The following is a 23743-nucleotide window of genomic DNA, read 5'->3' as shown; positions in this document are numbered from 1 at the left end:
GAGGAGGCATTATACAGAGGGGCAGTTAATCTGCTTGTTTGTTTTGCTGTCATGTAATATTTAAATCAAGATGTCAGCATATCACTATATATTTCACTGGAACCAGTAGAAGCTAATTACCTGGAAGATGATGCATAAGTATTTTCATCTGTGGTCAGAGGTGAGCTTCGTGATGCATGTTTAAAAAAGTGCAACATTGATTCTGAGGTATGCCTTGGACTAGACTAACTGCTCCTAGGCTAATAGTCCTGTCAGAGAAGGAAATTAGGTTTGTTTGGTATGGTTTGTTCTTGGAAAGTCTGTGTTGGCTACTACTTATTACCCTGTTATCCTCTACATATTTACAAACTGATTGTTTACTAAGCAGCTGGCGAGATATAGAAATCAGACTGATGGGTCCTCTTTGTTCTGTTTTGTAAACACAGGTCTTACATTTGCCCTTCTCCAGTCTTCTGTCATCTCAGTCATCCTCCATGAGTTCTTTAAGTTAATTGCTAATGGTTCTGAGATTACTTCAGCTAGCTCCTTAAGTACCCTAGCTTGAATTTCAACAGGTCATGTGAACTTAAATCAGGTTTAAACGTACTTTACCTGTTTGTTCCCTGTTCTGATTTTAATTTCCTCCTCTTTGTTGATATTAATTGTGTTGTTTGGTCCCAATTAACCTTTCCAGGGAAGACAGAAGCAAAATAAACATTGAACACCTCCTCCCTTTTTCCCCTGCTTATTCTTTCTGAGCAAGGTATATCTGTATATACCCATAGCCTCATCATGCAATTTATACCACCAGATCCCAGTGATGTAATTTGTCATAATTTAACTTATGTACTTTCACAGTGAGTGCTACGTCATCTGAGTGCACATTGCCACCACTTGTTTCTTCCTCCCACACCCTGAGTTTATGTGCAGATGTAAAAAATGTTGATCATATTCCCCCACTGTTTTGCATCCTATTGCTTCCCATCCTCCTCCGAATATCTAACAGTCTGTTAAGGTCACACTTTTTATTCCTACCTGTCAACTTTTATCATCTTGCCCCCTTGAAATCCAGTTAAAAGCCCTTTTCACTGGCTGATATGTCAGTGTCCAAAGACGCTCTTCTCTTTTTTTGTCAAGTGGATTCCATCTCTTCCCAACAGTTGTCCTCCCTGAAGCAGTATGCTGCGGTTGAGGAAGCCAAAGTGATCCTGTTAAAGCCATCTGTGCAGCCATGCATTTATTTTCAGAATGCATTTGTCTCTATCTGGGCCATTATGCCCAACTGGGAGCATGGATGAAAACACCACCTGTGCCATGACTCCCTGGTTCCAGAGCCATGGCAGTATCATGAAACACAAAGGAATAGTCATCTGAAGGGTGGTTGAGTCTCGGCAACCTTTCCATGATGTCTCAGATGTTGGCTTCTGGAAGGCAGCTCATATCCTGGAAAAGATGTGAGATTGGCAGATGAATGCTCCCTTAGATGAGGGTCCTTGAACACCACCACTGTATTTCTCCTCTTAAATGTAGTGGTCTGAGCCTCTCATTCCTGGGGAGGGAGGGGATGTGCTTCCCTTACCTCAACCACTGAGGTTTGCTCCTCACTTGAGGACTGATGTGGTCATGTTCAGCATTATCTACTCCCTGAAGGGGCCAGAAGTCAGTCTCCTCCCTGCAGAGCAGCCAATGGTCTTGCTGCAGTGATCTAGCTGGCTAGCATTCTCTCTCATAAATGTCTCCATATACATCCAGCTGGTGTGGTGCTTACACTACTGGATGCTATGCACATGTTCTGAGGGACTCCACTGTTGGATACCTGTCACACTGACTGGTTTCTTGTGCTTGGCTTTCATCATCAGGGACATTCAGACTGCATTCCCAGCTAGTTAAGACCATGGTCTGGATAGGAGCTTCTAGGGTAAGGATGGCTGTGTGATGAGGACTCCTCACAGACGCACGCAGAAGAACTAACCGTCGTGTAGACCGCATGCCATTTCCTTTCCATTGCAGGTTCTCCATTATATGATACCTGAAAATTAAAGACTGTGGAGAAGAAGACTGTTCCTTCCTGCTTTCTTTGCTGCTGAATTCAGCTGGCTAACTCATCACCTTACCAGCTACTGAGAGTCAGTGTGTTTTTTATAACCTACCCCTACATAGCTGGACTGTGACTCATCTGCTGCCTCTAATAACTGCCCTAATCAAAAAACCCTGAAAGGCTCTCATATTGAAGAGCTCGAAAGGAAATCAGGTGCGAACCTACTTAGCTGCAGGCCAACTTCACACAGATAACAACAAAGCCTGGATTTCAAACACCAAATGAATCAAACCAACCCAAAGTCCTGCCAAATTCAGTGGCTAGCTCTCAGAACAGAAAAGATGTTTCTGTTCGCCAACATTAATCAACAGCAAGAAAACGGAAGTTCTCCAGAGATACTCACCAGCTGGCTAACTCCCATATTGGTGGCTTGTTACTTTCCCCAGGAGCATAATCAATTAATCTTTGTTACAGCTCTCTCCTTAATTTCTTCAAATTGCATTGATGTAAATTAAATTTAGTCTCATTTCCTTCATGACTGAAGATTGTTAATATGGAAGTGTTACTTCAGCAACAGTAAACAATTTTTTCAGCCATTTGCTAAAGTAATCGATTTAAATAATTGCAGAATGGAAGTTCACAGCTAATGTGTCAAGAAATCTAATTATTTTGATAGCTTACAGGTTCTCTCATGGGTTTTTAGACTATATATTGAATAATATACCTGTACATATGTATATGCATTTCTGTCGCTTTCTTTTAATTATATAATTTAAAACACATACAAGGAAAGGTTTCTTATCAATACATTTAGACTTGCTGACACAGTAGCAGTGAACTGCCATTCTGCTAATTTGGAACTTGAGTACTTTAGCAAATATTTGAAAAAGCCTGCTACTTCAATTTTACATTAATAGTTTCCAATCACAAAGGAAATCTAAGATTAAATTTAATTCACAACAATACAATTTGAAAAAACATAACTGAATGAGGGACATTTAACACTGAGACTAGTTTATTATCATCAGGCTCCTGGGGAAACAAAACATGTTAATTAAGTATTAAATCTGTTTTGCAAATGGCAGGCAAAGAAATGACATCCTGGAAATCATTTACAAAAAATGTCTTGTAAGACTATTAAGCACTTTGTCATATTGTAGCCTGGATCCTTCCAGTAGAAATACTATATTTAAAAACAAACAAAACCCCATTTAGATTATTAACAGAGAAGTAGCTGTGTTAGTCTGTATTCTAACAAAACAAATCAGCAGTTATGTAGCACTTTAAAATATTTTGTTAGTCTTTAAAGTGCTATACGACTGCTGGTCTATTTAGATTATGTTAAATGTTGATATTCTTCAAAGGGGTAAATTAGATAAAAAGACACAATTAAAGCTAGGCAATTATTTCATTGTGAACAGAGAGGGAGAGATAATACAGAAAGTCATTATTGTTTTCTTGAATAGACATTTTGAGGCAAATTTTCTGCTGGCGGAGTTCCTGAGTTCCAGTAGAAGTGACCAATGAATTCATTTTACTGTTATTTTGGGGCTATGGAGCCCAGACCCCAATCTGCTGCAGATTTTTATGTACTCTGATGAATTTTGAGCTATTTAATTTTTCTCAGTTTAGTAACCTATTATGTAAGTGCCAAGAATCTCCATCCTGTCAGGTACCTTCAGACTTTTCAAGATCTGGCATGTCTGCCAGGAAAGTACAGTAAAGTAAGGAAGAAACAAATCAGTTAGTTAAATTCATTTGCCTGAAAGTGGTGTGCCTTATTTTAAGTATGCTCTGCTTGAATTTCTGCACCACTTTTTCCCCTTTCCTTCTACAACTGACCATTCTGCTCATCCCATTATTTTATTTGCATGACCATGGTTATAGCAGCTACAAGTTCCTGTCTCTGCAAGTCAAAGTGAATCATACTGTCCTATGCAATATGGGACTACTAGAAACTTCATGTAGTCTGACTCCTCTAACACAGGGAGACATTCTCTTTGGACATTGACACAATCCAGATTTTAACAGAATTAAAACATCTTGAATTCAAGCAAGCATCAATTTAACGGCATCTGCCAAAGAAGAAAACTGTGCTAAATGGAAGTCATGGAGTAGTTGGTGGATGATGCTGTATAATTTATAACACAGACCTGGTACCTTTAATTTTTCAAGCATAATAATTTTTCTACTAATTTTTATGGTCAAGTCCATCAGATATTTAAGTTAAACAGGCTTCACCGGTGTTTTAATTCAGTTATACACCAAAATATGTATACCAGAGGTATTTATGAGGTAACAGTGGCATTCCAGTGGCAAATCAGGCCCAGGGGCTCTTAATTTTCTCTTCTTGCTTGCCTTCCCACTTTGGGGGTAGACACAAATAAGACTGTGAGCTTAGTTGTACAAAATGGTTTTAGATTTAAAAAAATAAGTCTATAAATGCTGGCTCTGTGTGTACTTGGTATTCTCTCTGGCTGTTTACATGGCATGCTGCTGCCAGCAGGGTCATGCAAATGAGGGCACTTGACAATGCAAATGGAAGCTAATTTGCATAGTTGCACACTCATTTGCATAGTCACATGAGAGCACTGCTCCAGCAGAGGCTTCTGTCATCACAAAACAAGCGGTGTAGATGAGGTTCTGTCTACCAAAACCCTCTTGCTGACAGTCCCTTATCCCTCATTTTTTTTCAGGGACAAGGGTCTGTTGGTAAGGCAGGTGTTTCATCAACAGAACCCCGTCTACACAGCTTGTTTTGTGATGACAGAAGCCTCTGCTGGGATGGTGATCTTGTGCAACTACGCAAATGAGCAGCCATCTGGATTTTTGAGTGCCCTCATTTGCATGATCCTGCCAGTAGCAGCGTGCTGTGTAGACATAGCCTCTCTGTTTCACTGAGCCTTTAAAAAAACTTAGTCTGAAAACTAGTAATCCCCATTAAATAGTAATGTTACTTCAATGTCTGATCACACGATATATTTCATATCAAATGACAAACAACAACATTACAAATGGGGAACTAACAAGGGAAATCATTAGCAGTGGTGTCAGGCAGCAAGGGTGCTGCGGTACCTTCATTTCTTAACAAGAGTTAAGGTCAGTCACAGGTCCATAAAAATCCACGCTTGTTTAATAGAGGATATGAAAGACTGTCTGCAGTAGACTGCAGTGAACAGGCAGGTGCTTTAAAGACAGTGATGGATGTTAACTTTACAAAATTCACTCAACAAGCTAATGTGATGGATGCCTCAGATTCAGCAAAGGGGATCGCAAACACCATCATAAATATTTGTTCTGAACGTCTCTGTGTGATAATAGTCTTTCTGAAACTTTCTATAAATCATTTAGCACACTTAACCTTCCACTCCTTGAAATGTTGTGCAGGGAGATGATGGAACAAAGGGCTTATCTACACTACCACCCTCCTTCGAAGGGAGGATGGTAAGTAAGGTGTTGGGAGTTTATTAATGAAGTGCCGTGCTGCATATGCAGCACTTCATTAAGCAAATTGCTCCTGTGGCAAGTACTTCGAAGTTGCCCTGGCACTTTGAAGTACTGGTGGGTGAGCCGCGGCTAGACACGCGCCAGTACTTTGAAGTTTAAAACTTCAAAGTTGCTGTGGGGGGGAGTTTGCTTAAGGAAGTGCTGTGATTAATTACTACACTCCTGAAATCACATTGTAGGGAATAATCTCCATGAATTCCTTTCATGGCCTTCCATCAGGAGGATGCGTCTTATACTTGTTACTCACTCAGGGACTAAGCACTAGATCCTGAGCCACAGTTCTCTCCAGGTCTGTTATGAGATCCTGCTGAGGCTCCATGCCAAAGGGGCTGAGTTTTGCTGCTCCTCCTTCCAAATCTGGCACGTCAGATCTACAGTAGCTTCACTGCAAGGCTGCCTCCTGCTAGTACTTGCCACTCCAGCTCTTCCATGAAGCGGGATTTCACTGACTGGAAGGGGCTCTGGCAAGTCTCGTGCTGCCTTTTAGGTGGAATTCCCATTAAGAGCTGAGGATAAAACTACCCAGTCATCCTCCTGACCCCAAGCTGCACTCTTGCTTCCCTGTTTGTATGTGTGGTACCCCAAAAACAGCAGAAAAGGATGAGAAGGTGGAGAGGCCATGGCTTGCCCTGACACCTACCCATACACCAAGACAACTGGGAATGGATGGAGCTGATGCAGAGATGAGGGAGAAAGTAGATATAATCTCTGTTTGCTCAGGACTGTCCTGGAAGCAGAATTAATTCCTAAACTTGCCCACAGTTGGCATTGCCTCTATGCCAACTCTTACAGTGGGAAGTGTGTCATTGCACATATTAATGGTATAGCAAAAACCATGAAGCAAGTTTGTGTTTTCTTCTATTTCCTGAATTAGTGTCACAGGGTTGATTTACTTAGGACATAATAGCATTATGAGAAAGCCATGATAAATATGTGTGGCTCCACTAAGCTGCCAGCTGTAGTCCAATGTCAGTTGATCAAGTTAAAGATGTTTCTTAAAGAACAGTTTCAGTTTGGGGGTCAGTTCACAGGCAAAAGGCTTTTTTGGCCATTGCTTGTGTTTAGACTGGTGTGAATCTGCTGAAGGCAGAGGAGTTACACAAGGACACATGCAGATTAATAGAGTGCTGATGCAGGAGAATTGCAGAGCATCAAACTGTGAGCCAAACTCTCCCTCAAGATACCCACCATAGAACTGCACTGATTCTGTGTGCGGGAACTGGGGGTGAGCCATGATAAAACTTTATCCTTTATGAACATAAATTCTCAGGTTTGATTAACAAATACAGATATTGTTAGGACAGAAACCCCATCAACCAGTAAAGCTAATGAAATAAACAAACGGCATGAGGATATATGTTGGATCTTTCCTGGGAATTAATCAGCTTCCTTCTTACTTGGCAAAAATAATCTCCATCAAGATTAAAAGCTGCGTTCCTTGTGTATCTTATAGGTCCCATCTGGAGAATCTGGAAGCAAACCTTTGATCTTCACATTTGTTCCATCTGTTGGAAGACTTCCGACTCACTTCCAGGTTGTAGATGTCTCTAAACTCCTTGTGAGAACTTCAGAGGAGCCAAACAATGAAAGCAGTCAAGAAATTATAAATAAGGTAGGATTTTATATTGAATTAGTTTTACATTCATTTGAAAGCTATGGTCAGGAATACTTTTCCATCACTGAACTGTCATTGTTCCTCCTTACCGCCTCCCAAACTGGCGTTGATTGTGAATTCCAGGACCACCAGAAAAGCAGGGATACTGTACACATAGGAACACAGGATTTGCTGTAATGGAGCGGACTGATGGTCTGCCTATCATGGTATTTTGACTTTGGCAGAATTTGTACCTAAAGCAAACCACTCCCTATCTCCATAATTGGTTCTGCCAATTTTAGGATGATATATCATGCTGATGTGATAAAGGTGGGAAGGAGACTTAAATGGGTACATTTGAATTGTACTAGAAAACGCCAATAGTAAGTCACCGAATCCTGCCTTTAGCATTGGTCACCATTGGATGATCCCCATGAAGATGTCAGTTTCCACAGTTATTCTATTTGTGCAAAAATACTGTGGCAAAATGCAAACATCTTCTGTTATGAACTCTTCCAGGAGATGAGACAGGTGCTCTGCACTCTGAATGGGCAGATGTCCTTTACTAGCTTGGACAGCCAAATTTACTAAGCCATGGCCTCTGTGCAGTTCAGCACTTGCACTTTAAAGATTGGAACATCTTATCGCCTGAAGACCAATATCCTACGTAACTTTAACTACAGACAGGCCTCTCGATAACATATAAATATATTTTTTAAAATGCTGCTACGCTATTTGCCTCAGTGATTTTCTGTGATAGTGAAATCCCCAAGTTGACATTAAACTGCACAGGAAAATGTTTCCTTTGCTTTTCATTTATTTTTGCATTATGTGAAAACATAAATAATTAATTTCCGGGACTGCTTTGCACATTCCTTCTGATCTTAGCCCTCCGTGTCCTTGTATTTTGCATAGCAGGGAATGCTATTTGGTGTCACTCTGGATTAAATAAACATAAACCATACATGGGGGCAAGCACGCCCTAGGAATAGTACCTGAACTGAATGGAAGTCTCAGGGACTTCAAGGACTTCCCAGGGCACGGCATTAAAAAGCAGTTGAATGTGGGCAGCGAATGGGTGTGTCTGAGGAAGAGGAGTTTAAATGTAATTCTTAGCTGCAGATAGTTATCTGCTCCTATGGCCATGTCACTGCTACCAGCAGTATCTCAGTGAAGCAGAATCATGTTCCCCTGAGTTCTGTGTCCATGTATTGTGCTCCAATATTTTTCTTACAGAGACAGAACTCACGTGCTGAGCAGTATTAAGATCTTTGTATTCCTTTTATTCTTCTTTCCACACTGAGCGCGGGCAAGATTCTCATAAGCCAATCAACCAACCTCACATATATGCATCTAAGCAAGTAGTCCAGTGGTGGGCAAACTGACGTTCTGTGTGTAGCCCATGAGACATTTAGTTTACTGTTGTCCATGCACAAGGTTGCCAAATTCTGATGGTTCTCATAGTTTTTTTCCCCTGGCAATATTACAGAAGAGACATGCACTTAGCGCAAGGGAATGTGAAGTGGGGTGTGCACTGATTGTACACAGCGCTGACTGTAAGAGCCATACACTCCTTCTGCAGCCAACTGAAGTGCTGCTACCGTTTGATCAGTGCACCCCACAAATTCCAGCTGTGCAAGCACAGTTAGCTCAACCATCCTATCCTGGGAGACCATTATGGTTATGACGATCTTGTGGCCCACTGAGACGAAGAGGACCTCTCCTGAGGCCCTCTCACTAGGCTACCTTGCCCCTCACTGAATCAGTCCGATTTTCAAAAGAGCTGATTTCCCTGTTATTCCCGTTGCAATCAATCTAATGCCCATCACAGAGCCTACATATGGAAGCCCTATTGATAGCATTTATTTCTTATGTCCAATCCTCTGACTAATCTCTCCTTTGAGGGAACAAAATATATCCATTGTTTCAAATTTTGGTGATTCAGAAACGAGTATGTCAAATGCAAAGGTAACGCCACTGCTGCTTTTCTCCAAAGGGCACATGCAGGGTGGAAGACTAGAAACTGAAAAACCTGAATATTACCTTTTATAAGAAGAACAGTTGTGCCTTGTGCTAAAAAGCTTACCTTAAATGCACAGTAAAGCTCCCTGGCATCTGATTCTTTTGTTTCCTCATTCCAGAGAATGCCCTGGACTCAGATCCTTTGCTCTTTTGTTGCTCTGTATGGGTATTGCCCCAGATTTCTCTGTCAGATAGTTGTGAGAGGGATTGTCTGCTTCTGTGGATCCCGCAGTCAGAACTGCAGCCCCCTCATGTCTGCTTTAGGCTGGCCTCACAGCTTATTCTGCTTAATTGCCTCTCCACCAGGTCGCCCAGCTCCAGTGTTACTCCCAACATCAAACCCGGTCTATTGTTTTGATGTGAGGTTCCATTTCTGTGTCAAGTAGCTGAAAAAGTGACAAGTGTCTCCCTTGTTAAAGGACTTAATGTATTGGCCAGTGTGTGGGTGGGAGGGAAGTTGCTGGGAGTGGGAATGCATGCTAGTGGAACAATAGAACAGCCAGCCTCTGTCTCTCTGAAGCACCCAGCCTGAGCTGGAGCCTGAGATCTTGGATTATCTTCTGGGTGATCGGTAGCATAGTGCCAGCTAATTCTTCTGTTTTTATGGAGAACAACTAATATTCAGCTAAACTGGAATGTGTTAATGTGTTTTTGCAGCCTACCATAGTCTCTGATTACCCGGCCTTAAAAAGTGGAATCAGGCAAGACAGTGACTCAACCTATCACACAGGCACCAGCCAAAAGATTTTCCAGCCCAAAGGATATCAAACAAGCAAAGGAGAAATGGAGGACAGTGACCTTTTCAAGGCTGAGTTTGTCTTTATCTCGGACTCTGATGAAGGAGATGAAGAGAGCATTTGCAGAAACAACGTTCAGCAGCCTTCCGTAGGTCACAGCACTGGGCATGCGAAGTGCCAGTTATTGGCTACATCCCACATTTGTTCTGGTGGTGAGTCAAGCAAGCTTCTTGGTGATCTGAAGTCTTCTGGGACACAATGTTCTGTGCTGTCTCAAGGTGCTACCAGTCCCCCAAAACAACAACAGGTATGTTTTTATTTCAAGTCTCGTGTGGGCATGGGTCTGCATTTCAGCTTTTACCTGCCATCTCTTTAGGGAGTTGAGGGTGGCTGTCGATAGCTGGCTGCTTTTTGTGGATTATTTCTTTTTGCCAACATCAATAGGTTTACCTCTCTAGCTGGTACATGACAGGCGATGTATAAAGGGAGCAGTTAGCAGGGATGGAGGTACATCTGTACAAAAGGGTGTTAAAAGGCTTCTGGTCCAATTTAGTATCATTTTGCATTGTTTTTGCATGGATGTAAATGACAAAGCAAGGTGTGAAACATGTTCTATGGGTGTGGCTTCAGTGCAACCGTTAGCACGCTTGAGTTACTGTGACTGAACCAGCTCAAAGACGAGTGAGCCCACTTGAAAACCACACTTGGAGTTACAAATAGCAATTGGATCAACAGCACAGGGTGACTGAATTACTACAGTGATTAGATCGGATTAGCTTCTGATGAGTTGTAACTTGAGAAACAATACACCATTCTTCAATCCCTCTCCTCTCCCTGGCCAGGGAGTTTGAGTTCAAAACACCACTTAACTCAAGCTACAGGTTGATTGGTGTGGATGGGAGTTAAAGGTAACCCTTGAGCTATAACTCAAGCTAACTGTGCTGTGAAGACCCATCTTCTGTTATTCTATATACACCACATGGTTTTATACTGGGCAAAATTTAGGACTCTAAAAAAAAAAAAAGAGAACAATGGTGGTGAGAGTTGCTTTTATTTGGAGATAGGTGAATGTGAACCAGAAGTTGAATAAATTGTAGATACTTTCAGAAACTTGATCACTGATGTTTCTGGAAGAAGCACAGTTCTCTCAGGGAACTGTAGGTGGGGCAGTAATTTTCTCCTTTTTGGCATAATTGGCCGGCTCCTCACAGGGGCTATGTCTACACTTTCCCCTTTGGAAAGGAAGGGGCATGGTAATGAGCGAGTTGGAAAGATGCTAATGAGGCACTGCCATGAATGTGCAGTGCCTCATTAGTGTAATAGTGCCTGTGCACAATTTGAAAGTTCCGCTTCCGATTCATGTGCTGCCCGTGTAGAGGGGGGCCTTTCAAAAGGACCCCCTGGACTTTGAAAGCCCCTTCTTCCTTTTTAGTTTTTGGCTTTCAAATTGCATGCGGCTGCCATTCTGCTAATGAGGTGTTGCATATTCATGGCAGTGCCTCCTTAGTATCTTCCCAACTCACTCATTACCATGCCCCTTCTGAAAGGAGGGAGCTAGTGTAGACATGGCCTTGGTGTACATTGTTGCAAATCCCTTCACTTCAACAGAGCTATGCCAGTTTGAAAATCCAGCCCTTCATTGGTTTTTAGGAGAAAATAAACCCAGTTGCTTTCTCTGCTTAACAAAATGAATAATTTTTGATGTCTAGGGCTCAACTCCTGATGCCTTATTTAATTTTTACTCAAATTCCCAGTGATCTCAATGTTCTTATGTGACCTTGAGACTAAGTAAAACTGAACAAGAAAGGTGCTTAGGATATGACTCCTAACTTGAGGAGTTATTCATTTGGATATGACAAGTCAATGGAAGTGTCAATGGATAAACAAATCCTAAACTGAGCAATGCAGGATTACAAAGCTAATGTGGGCTCAAGCAACTGTGCCCAAGAGCACGTCTGAGTATTTAGAAGGGGAAAACCAGCTTAGTGGTACAGGAGTCAAGAGAGCAGGTGATCCTCAGCTTGCAGAGCAAGCACTGGCTAAAGTCAAAAAGTTCTTCTCTGAGCACTTTCTGGTGACCCCTCCCTGAAGGAAGAAAGGACAGATTGTTTGTGGATCCCCCTGGGATGTAATTATCATTTTATGTGACTAGCTACCTTAGTTTGGCCCACAGCTTTCCAGAAACATTGTGAGGGATGAGTTTTGCCTTATCTATGGGGTGATTTGTTGGTATGTTTGTTGACCAGGGTGAAAGTAACTTAAAATTTCATACAGGTACTGTTCTATTGCAACCTGGGTCAGCTCTTTAAACAGCTTCCTGCTGGCTTTTGCCACAGCTCACCCCTTTCTTGCCATTGCTGTGCACTAGGGCACAGCCTCTTGGTTTCACTTCTCTTGTTGACAAACCTTCCAGGCCCCAGACTTCGAAGCTGAGTGTCTACGCACACACACTACTTCAAAGTTAAACTTGCTGGAAATGGAGGAAGGACTTTGCAGTTGGGCTCCCTTCAGCCGCTTCTACACTCACCTTCTCCTGTCGGCGGTGGCATGGTAATGAGGCAATTTGAAGCAGGCTAATGAGGTGCTGATGTGCATATTCAGCACCTCATTAGCATAATGGTGGCTGTGCAAATTTCAAAGTGCAGACTTCGAATTGCAGATTGTCAGTGTAGATGGGGGGCAGCTTTGAAATAAGCGCTCCACTTCGACATTCCCTTACTCCACCCTAGTTTTGGGGGAGCAAAGGAATGTCCAAGTGGGGCACTTATTTCAAAGCTGTCCCCATCTACGCTGTCAATCTGCAATTCGAAGTCTGGAAGTCAAAAGTTATGTGGCCGCTATTATGCTAATGAGGTGCTGAATATGCACGTTAGTGCCTCATTAGCCTGCTTCAAATTGCCTCCTTACCATGCCAACTTTGATGGGAGGGGTGAGTGTAGAAGCAGCCTTAGTCTGATGACAAAGCCCCATGAAACTGGATTGGCATACCTGGATACTGCAGAGCAGAGGCCTGGGTGAATGCTGGGGCCTGACCCAGGGCCCAAGAAGTACCCTAGCATAGGAATCCTTATGACAAATAGTTTTGCCTGAGTAAAGAACAAAAAGCTTGATCTTTGGAGAGGCAGCTTGCCGGTCTCACCAATCATTTTGAGTAGTTTGGTGCAATCTTTTTTTAAAGGGGGGTGGGTGTGTGTATGTGTGTCCCCTATGTATATGTGTATATTTAAGAACCAGTTATAAACATGAACACAAAAGACAAGGCACCCACCAGAAAGCGAAATGTTGCTTCATCTAGATTGTTAAGATCCTTGAAGTAGGGAACATATCGTTTTATGTTTGTAACATGCCAGACCCATCGCTCAGTAGATAAAAATAGTAAGAAGCACACAGAACACCAGATAACATTCTTCCTTCTAAACTGCTACTGAACTAACTTCTTATCATGGTGAAAGCACAGTGCTGCAGGAGGAGAGGTTTTTAGCACAAGACACAAAAATTAAGACTCAACCATTTCTAGGACAAGATTCTCATTTACTCAAAGGCCCACTCTGTAGTTCTGGAACTGTAGAGAGGCGTTAAAGTGAGGATGCTGGCACTTATGAAAGTCAGAGTGAGATAGATCTACACGCATTTTGAGGCCTGATTACACAATCAGAGTGGCGTAAAGAATTTCTAATGCAAATGAGAATGAGGCTCCAGATGGTTAGAGTTCCAAATGTACTCTCTTTTAAAAAGTAAGTGTTAGCCCTAGCATTCCAGGTAAATTCCACTTTCCTGTAGGTACCTTCTGTTCTCTCTTTCTACATTTCCTCAACAGATTCTGCTCTTTGTCCCTGTCTGTTGGTTGGCAGTTGCTGCTGTTCACCTGAGATGAAACTGTATTTCATCAAAGTGTGACTTGACTTTTTTACACACTAAGCAGTCACCTTTTAAAAGTGAACAATAGCTCCTGCAGAGTCTCACAGTTTCTCCCTGTACTTAACACAGAAATACAGCAGTAACTATTAGAACGTGCTGGCTTTGTTTTAAACAATATGATTTTTTGTCATTTAACTCCTTGCAGCAATAATACTAGAACACAGAAATGGTGTTCATTGCAGATAAAGGACCTAGTCTTACTTCTTTGAAAGTTAGGGGCAATTGTTTCATTGACTTCAGTAGGAGAGAGAAAAATCAGGCCAGATGTTTTTTAAATGGCTTGGGACCACCTGGAATGAAAGATGTTCTATCAGCCTCAGATATTATTTAGAAGTAATTGTTACAATTTGAAAGGAGATGAGTAGTGTATACAAATTTTGTTATAAGAACTGAAGAACACCACAAATCTTCTTCCTATTTGTCTGAAACAAATGTAATATAGTAGTAATTACTGAAGTGTGTGATGACGCAGAGACTATTTTTTGTTTTAATTGCAAGCCCAGCAACATATCAATTAATTACTAGACAATTCTAAACCACATGGAGTAAATCTTCAAGTGTTACTCAGGAAAATCATTGCCCAACAGGATTACCACTATCAGTAAATTTCTGGATAGTCCATAAAAAAGAGCTAAAATTGGATGTCCGTAAAATCTGTAGAAGACATTTAGATGGGGTTTGCAGTGGGGCTGATGAGTTCCACAAGTCCCACACCACAGGGCAGCTCAAGGGAAGCTACAGTTCCTGGGGCAGGGGTAGAGAGGGAAATTTTCCTGGTAGGGTTGGTAGGGGCTGCCTTTCTCTACCTTCATCTTCGAACTTTTCTTCAGCATCACTACAGTCAGCACAGCAGCAACTTTAGGTGGGTTCCTCAGGCACAGGAGAAGGGAGGTGCAGGGTACTACAGGCCCAGTGTAGCAGCCTTCCACAGGCTCCCTACTGACATGTCACAGTGGTGTGGACACTGGTGGAGTATCTCAGCCAGGCAAACTCTTCTTGGGTGCCCCTTCCTGGTGTGAGAGGAGGGCCCAGAGGGGAGACAGTGTGGGCTTGAGGGCGGGAGAGACTGTTATAGGAGCAGGATAACATCCATATGCCTGGCTAAAGTGCTGCAGATCCTGCTGCCCATGTTGAGGGCTCCCAAACTTCTCCCAGCCTCCTGTCTGTTGCCAGCTCAGTTTGCCAGCTGGGCTGGAGTTTCACAGGTGACATCACTTCAGCTCAGCTGAAAGGCAAGATTATTGTGGCGTGTGTTTGTGTGTGTATATATATAATGACCATTGTTCACTTTTGTTCTTTTGAGCGATCTTTATATTACTTAAGAACATGTCTGTAGAAAGTTGCTGGTAACTGTTTTATGTACTGTCCATAAAAGTCTTGTTCAGCAGTTGGCAACCCTGCTGACTAAGGACATCCATCCTTAGTCCTATATAAACTATTGTGTATTTTCAGTAGAGGGAGATGTCTTTCACATGTAATTATGACATTACAAGGGATAATCTTGAAAACAGAAGGTTCAAATTCTGTCACCTTTATTTCATCAGATACATATTTGAGAACTAAATATATTATACATATTTAGGGCCACATTCTGATCTCACACCAAGATAACATCTTGTGATCACTGACACATATGAAATAAAATGTGTGCTATTGATGTGCTGTAACTTCTATACTTTGTATGCTTACTGACAGTATAAAATCTCCAGACTTTGCTTAAATTGAAAATATAATTGCCTTGCACCTAAAGAAATAGTAACATTTAGATCAGGAAAACAAAATCTCCATCAAAATAACTTATGTGCACACATTGTTTGTTCTAAGTCATGTCTCATTAAGAAAAAGCCCATCAGGCTGTATCTCTGACATTTAAGTTACCCCTGTTCTTTTAGTCAAAAATATAGTACTAATATAAACACTTTATGCATGATCATGTATAGCTGTATAGGATTTTAACAGTTTCTCTAATCTCACCCTATTTTAACACTACTTTTTCTCTTTTTCCCCCAGTTAACTTCTCCTTCTACCTCTGATCGTCTTTCTCATAAACCACCTGCTGTCTGCTTAATTTCTCCAACTAAACTGAAAGTAGAATGTGACACTGTTAATCTGAATCAATCCTCTTCTCTGGAAGACTCCCATAACAAGTGGCAGACCACAACTAGATCTTCTATACAAGATTCATCTACAAGTTTTCAGGCTACTACTCACAGTTCACCTATTTACACGTCCCAGAGATCCCCCTCTGTGTCAAACAGCACTTCTTCCAGGGCTCACGTCTCCAATAACCTTCAAATGCCAAATATCTCTACATCTAACTATGCTGACAAAATGTCTGAATTCACAACACTATCTGTTCCACACAAGAGTCCAATGCAAATTTCATGTTCTTCCAACTCAGCAGGAATGCCAGATTCACCTGATCAGCCTGTATCTTCTGCTTGTTTTAAGAGATTTAGCGCCTTTTTTGCTACGCCTGTCCAAATCATAACACATTCATTGTCACCTAGTCCTAAAACACTGCCCTCTCCTTTTTACGGTTCCTCCTCTACCATATGTAGTGCAACCGAGCCTTGTAGCAGAATGTCATCTAGTGGAAGTCTGCTGAAGTCAGGAATTAGTTCTCCCCTCCCCACAAGACTCTCTCTTTTAACTGCTATTTTGAAGTCAGGCCCTTCTCAGCAAAGACCACTCTCCCCTGCATCCTGTCCCCCTACCTTTTCGCCTAACTCCCTATGCTCCTCAACACTTACAATAGATCAAAAGTTTAAAACAAGTCCCCCTACACCTAAAAAATCAGCCTCAAGCTTTTCTATTAGGTCAAACTCTCCAAGTGAAGGGGAGCATTGGCCTTCATTATCTTCCCACCCACCCATTCATGTGCCTTTGTCCTCAAAGCCTATTTCTACTCCTAGGGCTAGATCCCTTTCCCCTAAAAAGCACCTTCATGCTAAAACACGTTCTCCTGACTCACTACATCCTCTGTCATCCACCATTTCTTCATATAGAAAAACAGTTGTGTCTCCCCTATTACAAACCAAATTCTCTTCAATACCCCCTGCTGTCCCAAGACATTCTTCTTCCCCAAACCCTGAATTTTCTCTTACAAAACCATTGCCTTACCCTGTCCGCAAACCCCAAGGACCTGAAAAGTCTAAGAGAGTTCACACCTACTCACCCACTTTCACTTGTAAGTCATATCCTTTGTCCTCTCCTGCTAATAAAAGGGGCACATTCTCCCCTACCCTAGAAAAGTATTCCTCCTCGTCTCCAAATCTTTTGGACCCAACCCATAAATCAAAAGCAAGCTCATCCCAGCTGTCTGCTCAGGAGCAGAATCTTGTCTCCTCTACCCCTTCAAATGTGTCAACCCATTGGTGTTCCTCACCTGCTAATTCTACATTGCCTACTCACCCAGCTTATAATATTCATTCCCACTCACCACAGTTTAATTCCTCCTCACTGCACCCAAAATACAGAGTTTGTTCCTCAGCTGCAAGACCTGCGGAGTTTCCCACTATATTAGTAGAACCGCGTAGCTCTCCTGTCCCAGGCCAATCACCGCATACACCATTGTCCAGCTCCAGACAGCTGAGTTCACCAAAGTCTTCCTCCCAGCCTCCTCAGTGCGAAAATCTGAAACTGAAGGTACTTGTATTGCATGCTTATTTTCTAACGCACCTTTGTCTTCATACAAAAATTGTACCCATTTTGAATGGTGATACTACAATTAAGTAACGAGGCAAATCTTCTTAAAGAGCAAAACTTACTGTACTGTATTAATGGTGTAAATTTAAAAGCATCATGCCACATGCGGCTAGCAGCGAGTTTTACATTTTGGAAGCTGTCATGTCAAGAGTTGGTAGTGCAAAAAGGTTTTGTCAAAAGGTGGGAGGGAGAGGCTGGTGGTGGTTGACTGTTATCCATTGTTCGGCAATAGATACGATTATCTTTAATTTTTCATAAAACTTGGATAAAACATTGCTGGATATATTACTAGTAACTAAACATATTCGGTTGAAGTTAATAGAGCGGATCCTCAACAGATGTAAGCCAGCGTAGCTCCCCATTGAAAACTATGGAAGCCCACCCTTTTATATCAGCTGACGAGAGGCAGAGGAAGACTCTGCTGTTGATCTCTGCTGCTATTATGCCCAGTTGGGCGAGCTGCTAGTTTTGGCTGAACTCCCAGCTCTTCTATAAGACCACTCTAATCCTTTTGCCTTATTTTGCTGTGTCCAAATCCTGAAGAAGAACAGTGAGTAACTTGAAAGCCTGTTTCTGCCACCAACAGAAATTGGGGCAATTAAAGATATTACCTTGCCCCACTTAGCTCTCTATGACGCTGTAGCTATGTCAGCTCCACTGACTCGGTAGTTAAAGTGCCAACTTAATTCTTGTTCCTTCTATGTCCTTTTTGTAAATTCTGCATTATGAAAAAAGAAATTCCCAACTACATTTGCGGCTGGAAATATGTCTGCCCTGCACTCTGTTGACTCAGCTGTGCCTCCTATTGTTCATCACTCCAAGGATGAGCAGAGGCTGGGCAAGCTGTAAATGCCATTGCTCTAAGAGGATTTAGAGCTCATTGACTTTTAAAATGCGTGATGTGAAGAGTAAAGTGGGAAAGGGGAAGAGATAGCTCAGTAGTTTGTGTATTGACCCGCTAGACCCAGGGTTGTGAGCTCAGTCCTTGAGGGAGCCATTTATGAGTCTGGAGCAAATAGATTAAAAAAACAGGGGTGGTGCTTGGCCCTGCCAAGAGGGCTAGGGACTGGACTCTATGACCTCCTATGGTCTCTTCAAGCTCTGTGAAATGTGTATCTCCATATATTACTAAAGGAAGTGGGGAGGGGAGAAAGGGAAAGATCGTGGCAGTCTAAAAAAGGATGCAACAGATATGTTCATGTGAGAACAAAGAGAGCTAAAAAACATAAAAGAAGAGATTATGATGCAAGCATAGTCCATGGTTTTCCTTCCTCCTCATCCATGGCTCTGAACTCTCCACTTTTCTTTGTTTCTCTTCTTTTTTACCCTTCACTTCTCCTTTTACGGGTGAGGCACAGCTACTGTCTTAGAAATGATGTCATACTTTATTGAATTATTCACAATCCAGGTATAGTGGAGCTTCCTGACCAACCTGAATGAGATAGAGGGTCCTACCAGCCTTCAGCAGTAACAATTATAACTAGCTCAAGCCAGTCAAATTCGGACTAGAAATACAGCACAATTTTTATCAGTAATATTTACTGATTATTAACCACTGGACCGACTTACCCAGGAGCTTGGTGGATTCCCAATCACTTGACTTCTTCAAATCAAATCTGGGTGGTTTCCTAAAAGAAATGCTCTAATGCAGCCATAAGGTGTGGGCTTCATGCAGGACTCTCTGAGTGAAATTCTGTGTCCTGTGTTACGCTGCAAGTCACCTTAGATGATCATAGGGCTCCCATGTAGTTTACCATTTATCAATTCATCAACAGTTGGTAACCATATCAGTTCAGCATCTCCTGACACTGTATTCAGGAGTTGATCATAAAGCCCCACACACTTGCTGGCCTTTGCTCATTTGTTGGTGCTGGTTGCCACCCTGTCTCAAATCTCGCCCTTTTCTGGAAAGGTTTGAGATGAGATAACTTCAGGAATGCCTAGAGTCCACAGGTCCCTTTGTCCCCAGTCAATTTGATTGTAGCGGCTGACTATTATTACTGCATGGCATAAGACTCTGTATGTTTAAGTGCATACATGGTGGCTAAGCTACCATGGATGGAAAAAAATCTTTGCTTGGGGACTGTGACTCGTGAGTTCTTGCTTTTGCTGATTTGGTGTTGCACCATTGCTAGTTTTGAATTTATTTAGATGAATTTTGCTAGCTGATGTGTCTTCCACAACCCAATCCAAACTATTTTGATGTCACAAAGCCAAAGTGATAATGCTTTCTCATCAGCAGAATGTAATTTACAGAAAAAAGTGTTTTAACATTATATTACGTGTTGGGGTGCTGAGCCGTTTGTGCTGCCAATAATGTAACACACATTTGCTACAGAAGGGGATAGGAATTGTTTTAATTTTTACTGAGGGGAAATATCAACTTTAATACAAAACATTGGTTAAACATTCAGCTGTCAGCTGTCTGCTCTGCTTTGCTTTGCTTTCTGACTGTTAGGAATGTACTATGCTAGTTTTTATACACTCACACACTGTCCCTGTTTCTATTAAAAAGCTGTATGATGTAATAGGTTCTATAGGATCCATACAGGTATAGAAATAGAATACTTTTAAAAATGTACTTGGAAATATTTTATAAAAGTGAATATTTGGGAGATTACACAGAATATAAGCTCAATTTCTCAACTCAAACTGAGGAGGCAGGCTTGGTGCTTAATAATTGAGTGGATGAGTGGGGGAAAAGAAAGTCTCTCTCCAGGCTTTAGCGATGTTTTAGCAGACCTGCAGACAGCAATTCAGGGTTCCCAGGGCAGAACACTTAATGGGCCCCCAAACACAAACAAGCTACATCCATGTGAACGTGATCCCCCCAATATTTGGGCAGGCCATCACCTGGCTGCACTTCTGGTCATGCTCTTTTGCAATAACCAGGGCTTCCACAAGCTCACTTCATAGGGTTACCAACTGCCAAATCATGCAAACACATACACTCTTGATCTGCGCTCTCTGGAACAGTTCAGTCTCTTGCTGGATATCACTAAATCCTCCCTGCCAGTGGCACTTCTGTCCTCCTATTATAAAATATAAGATTCAGCAAAACACATATACCCATACATAACTTAAGCATGTGAGTGGTCCCATTGACTTGTTAGTTTCCTATCCAGCAGCTGAATGCTTGACTTCTGTAGAACTACGCATGTGCTTAAAACTACATATTTTATTGCTTAAAGCTATGTCTACGCTGGGCAAATTAAGTTGACTGCAGATATGCAATTCTAGCTATGGCAATGTGTAGCTAGAATTGACCTATCGACACTCGGCTTACCTGGCCATCCCTACTGAACAAGGTTGACAGAAGAATTTCTCACATCGACCTCCCTTACTCCTCTCATCTCACCAGGTGTATAGGGGTTGACTGTCCGTGTGTAGCTGAGGAGAGGAACGTAAATCAGGATATGCTAGAAGGGCTTTGACAGAGTAATATAGCGCTGTGCGCACAGTACGTCTTCTTCACTGTGGGCATGATTGTAAGTCAACTGATGTCCCTTGAAAGGCTCCAGTTGATACCAGTGGATTTTGGATCAGGCCTTACACTTGCTTGAAGTCAATGGATAGAAAACATATGTATTTAAAATTTCACAAGCACCTGCTGCTAGTAAAAAAAACAACAAAACAAAAAAAATCCACATACTAATCCTATCTTCTGTTTTTATAGTGGCCCTCACTGTGCAATCTAAATACTTTCATCAGGTGTTAATAACTGTGGAATGGGAAGGAACAACTTTACCTGCAACTCTCAGACAGTACCTGGATTATTATCTTCCAACCATCTAATTCCTAATTTTAATCACTTGCAGATTAACACGTGGTCTCATCACATGCATGTTAAACATTTTGTGGTGTTTATAGCTTGGCTGTGTGCGTGACCTGTTCTTGGACTGTGCTTTCACATGTGAGTGATAATTTTATTTCAGAAACAGGTCTCAGTAGCTCTGTTTGCACCTTGCCCTCTTCTTGTTTAGTGAGAACAAGAGCTTGCGAAAACATATGGCCCCATTGTGAGGGTTGCTGAGTCTTTACAGCTCCCACTGAGTCACAGGAGTTCAACTGCTTTCATCATCAACCCTGCAAAAAGAAAGGCCTTGTGCAACTGACATTGCACCTCTGTGAATCACGGCCGAAGATGCCAAACTCAGGACAAAGTGCTGAGAACTGGGGCAAGATCACCCGAAAGTGGTGGTTGCTTTATCATTAACTTATACCAAGCTGGTAACAAAAGTGAACATCTGCCTCACCAGGCTCGTTAACAAGAAGTCAAACATGCAGTCTCCTTAGGCACTCCAGCCTTTGTTTCAGCATCCAGATTCTGATGGTTGCTAAAAACTATTTGAATGAACAATAGGGTTATTCAAATCCCAAGAGATCAGCCTCTTAGCCAGGACAATATATAATTCATATCTTACCCAATAATCATGAGGATGCTAGTCCTATAGTAACTAAAACTCAACATTTAATGTAAAAGAAAAGAAGTAGTAGTTAATCATGGTTAACAGAACATACACCTACAAGTAATTGGAAAGTCTTTATAGCAGGCTTGTGGCAGTGACAACATTGACTGTGGGCTTGTGAAGTCTCTCTGTTAACGTCCAAAAGATTGAAAGCTCTTCAGATCACAGGTCAAAAGCTCTTTTTAGTTGTAAATTCACAGTCCGGAGAATCATGGCAGGAAATGTGTAAAATGGAGCTATTCCAAGGGTCTTTTACGTTCTCTGCTATGTGTCTGTAATTTTACTGTCTCAGACAAAGCTCACAGACCAGTGCCTGGAAAGTTACTGGTCCAGATGGATTCTGGCTGAGGCAGCCACAGGAAAAGTGGTGGGCAAGATGAGTTTCTTCTATGGCCCAGTTCCATAGAGAGAATTGACTGTAATGGGCTATCAACATATAGCTATCTGGCTCTAATAGAAATTTTGTCCAGTGGTAGTTTCCCAGAAACACAACATTTGTATAAGATACCAGAGCATAACTAATATTCATAACTGCAAAGTAGTATATAAAGAGGATAAACATATTTAACAAATCATAACTTTTCCATTAACACATGAATGACACTCTTTGTACATGATTGTTGCAGTTGTATAGCACTGGGAATATCAATGCTATAAATTGTCATCTTTGCTATAAATTGTCAGTCTTACAGCCTCACAGCAACTATTTGTGCTCACATGTAAATACATACATAAATACTGTTTTGCTGGCCAGAGGTGTCAGTAAAGAAGAAAAGAATGTATTATTGGAAATGGCACCTGTGATATTAGCTGGGCTGCAATCCAGACTTTGAATAGTTGTGTCCCTTCAGTAGTTCAGCCGAAGGTGCCTTTTACACTGCTTTTCTGTGAAAGCAACCACTCTGTGTCTGCCACAGACAACCTCCAGCATGTAGGGCACTCCCAGCTATGCTGTAAGAGTGCTGTGGCCAGCCACTCTTGACTTACAGTGCAGAGCAATGCCAGGAAATGCCCAGTCTCTGCCTTTCCCTCAGAAACGTGTGTCTTGTACTGCCCAGCCCCCCTGGGGACAAGGGCACCGTTGTGGGAGGAAGACGGCTGCAGTGGTGCATACCAGGACGCTGTTTGCTCTTCCCCTGACTATTAGAGACAAGAGGAAAGTACATGGCTTCCTCTGACTCCTGACTGGGGAAGGGAGGAGGCAGAGGAGTAATTCATGCAAGCTGTGCACTTTCCCCTCGCTCCCTGATGGTCAAGAGGGGTCTAGGCTGCAGCTCCTGCAGGTCCCAACCCCATGGCACCCTCATGCCCACTGATGGGGCAGGTGGGCGGTTAGAGATTCAAAGGATCTGGGGTTCTGACCACCGCTGCTGCTGCCGTGGTGGCATTGGCCAGAGCTCTCTGCTCTTTAAATCACTGCCAGAGCGCTGCACCATGTGCTCTGGGCAGCACTAAGGACTGGAGGGAGGGTGGGGCAGGGGGTGGTCTGCTCCAGGCTCCTTTGAAGACTGGTTGCCTTTGGCTGCCCCTTTTGGGATCGTGGGGTCAGCTTCCCCACCACACTGACATTGAGCAGGGGCCCACAGAGCTGTTGGAAGCCTTGCATAGGCAGTGGAACTAGGGGTGGGGCGGGGGATCCCGCAGCACCCCCTGGTTTGAAGTGGTTTTCATTATATAGGGTTTCCAGTTTGGCTCAACAGTTCTCAGCACCCCCCACCATAAACATTGGTCTAACTTTCCTGCACCTGCAGAGCACAAACTCATATACAAC

The 23743-nt window shown here is 42.3% G+C and overlaps 1 protein-coding gene across 19 annotated transcripts in view; it reads left to right on the top strand.

Moving 5' to 3' along the window:
- MLIP (muscular LMNA interacting protein) overlaps positions 1-23743 on the top strand; it is a 163461-nt gene that overhangs the window by 72545 nt on the left and 67173 nt on the right. For 18 of the 19 annotated variants that reach the window (XM_074991159.1, XM_074991156.1, XM_074991151.1 and 15 more), the window contains 3 exons: positions 6978-7136; positions 9798-10184; positions 15806-17443. In XM_074991159.1, the coding sequence (XP_074847260.1) occupies positions 6978-7136; positions 9798-10184; positions 15806-17443 (2184 nt within the window). The remainder of the gene's footprint in view (positions 1-6977; positions 7137-9797; positions 10185-15805; positions 17444-23743) is intronic. The other variant, XM_074991161.1, reaches the window with a different exon arrangement.

The sequence above is a fragment of the Carettochelys insculpta genome, chromosome 3 (assembly GCF_033958435.1).
Source record: "Carettochelys insculpta isolate YL-2023 chromosome 3, ASM3395843v1, whole genome shotgun sequence".
Lineage (NCBI taxonomy): Eukaryota > Metazoa > Chordata > Testudines > Carettochelyidae > Carettochelys > Carettochelys insculpta.
This window is presented reverse-complemented; position numbering and strand designations above follow the sequence as displayed.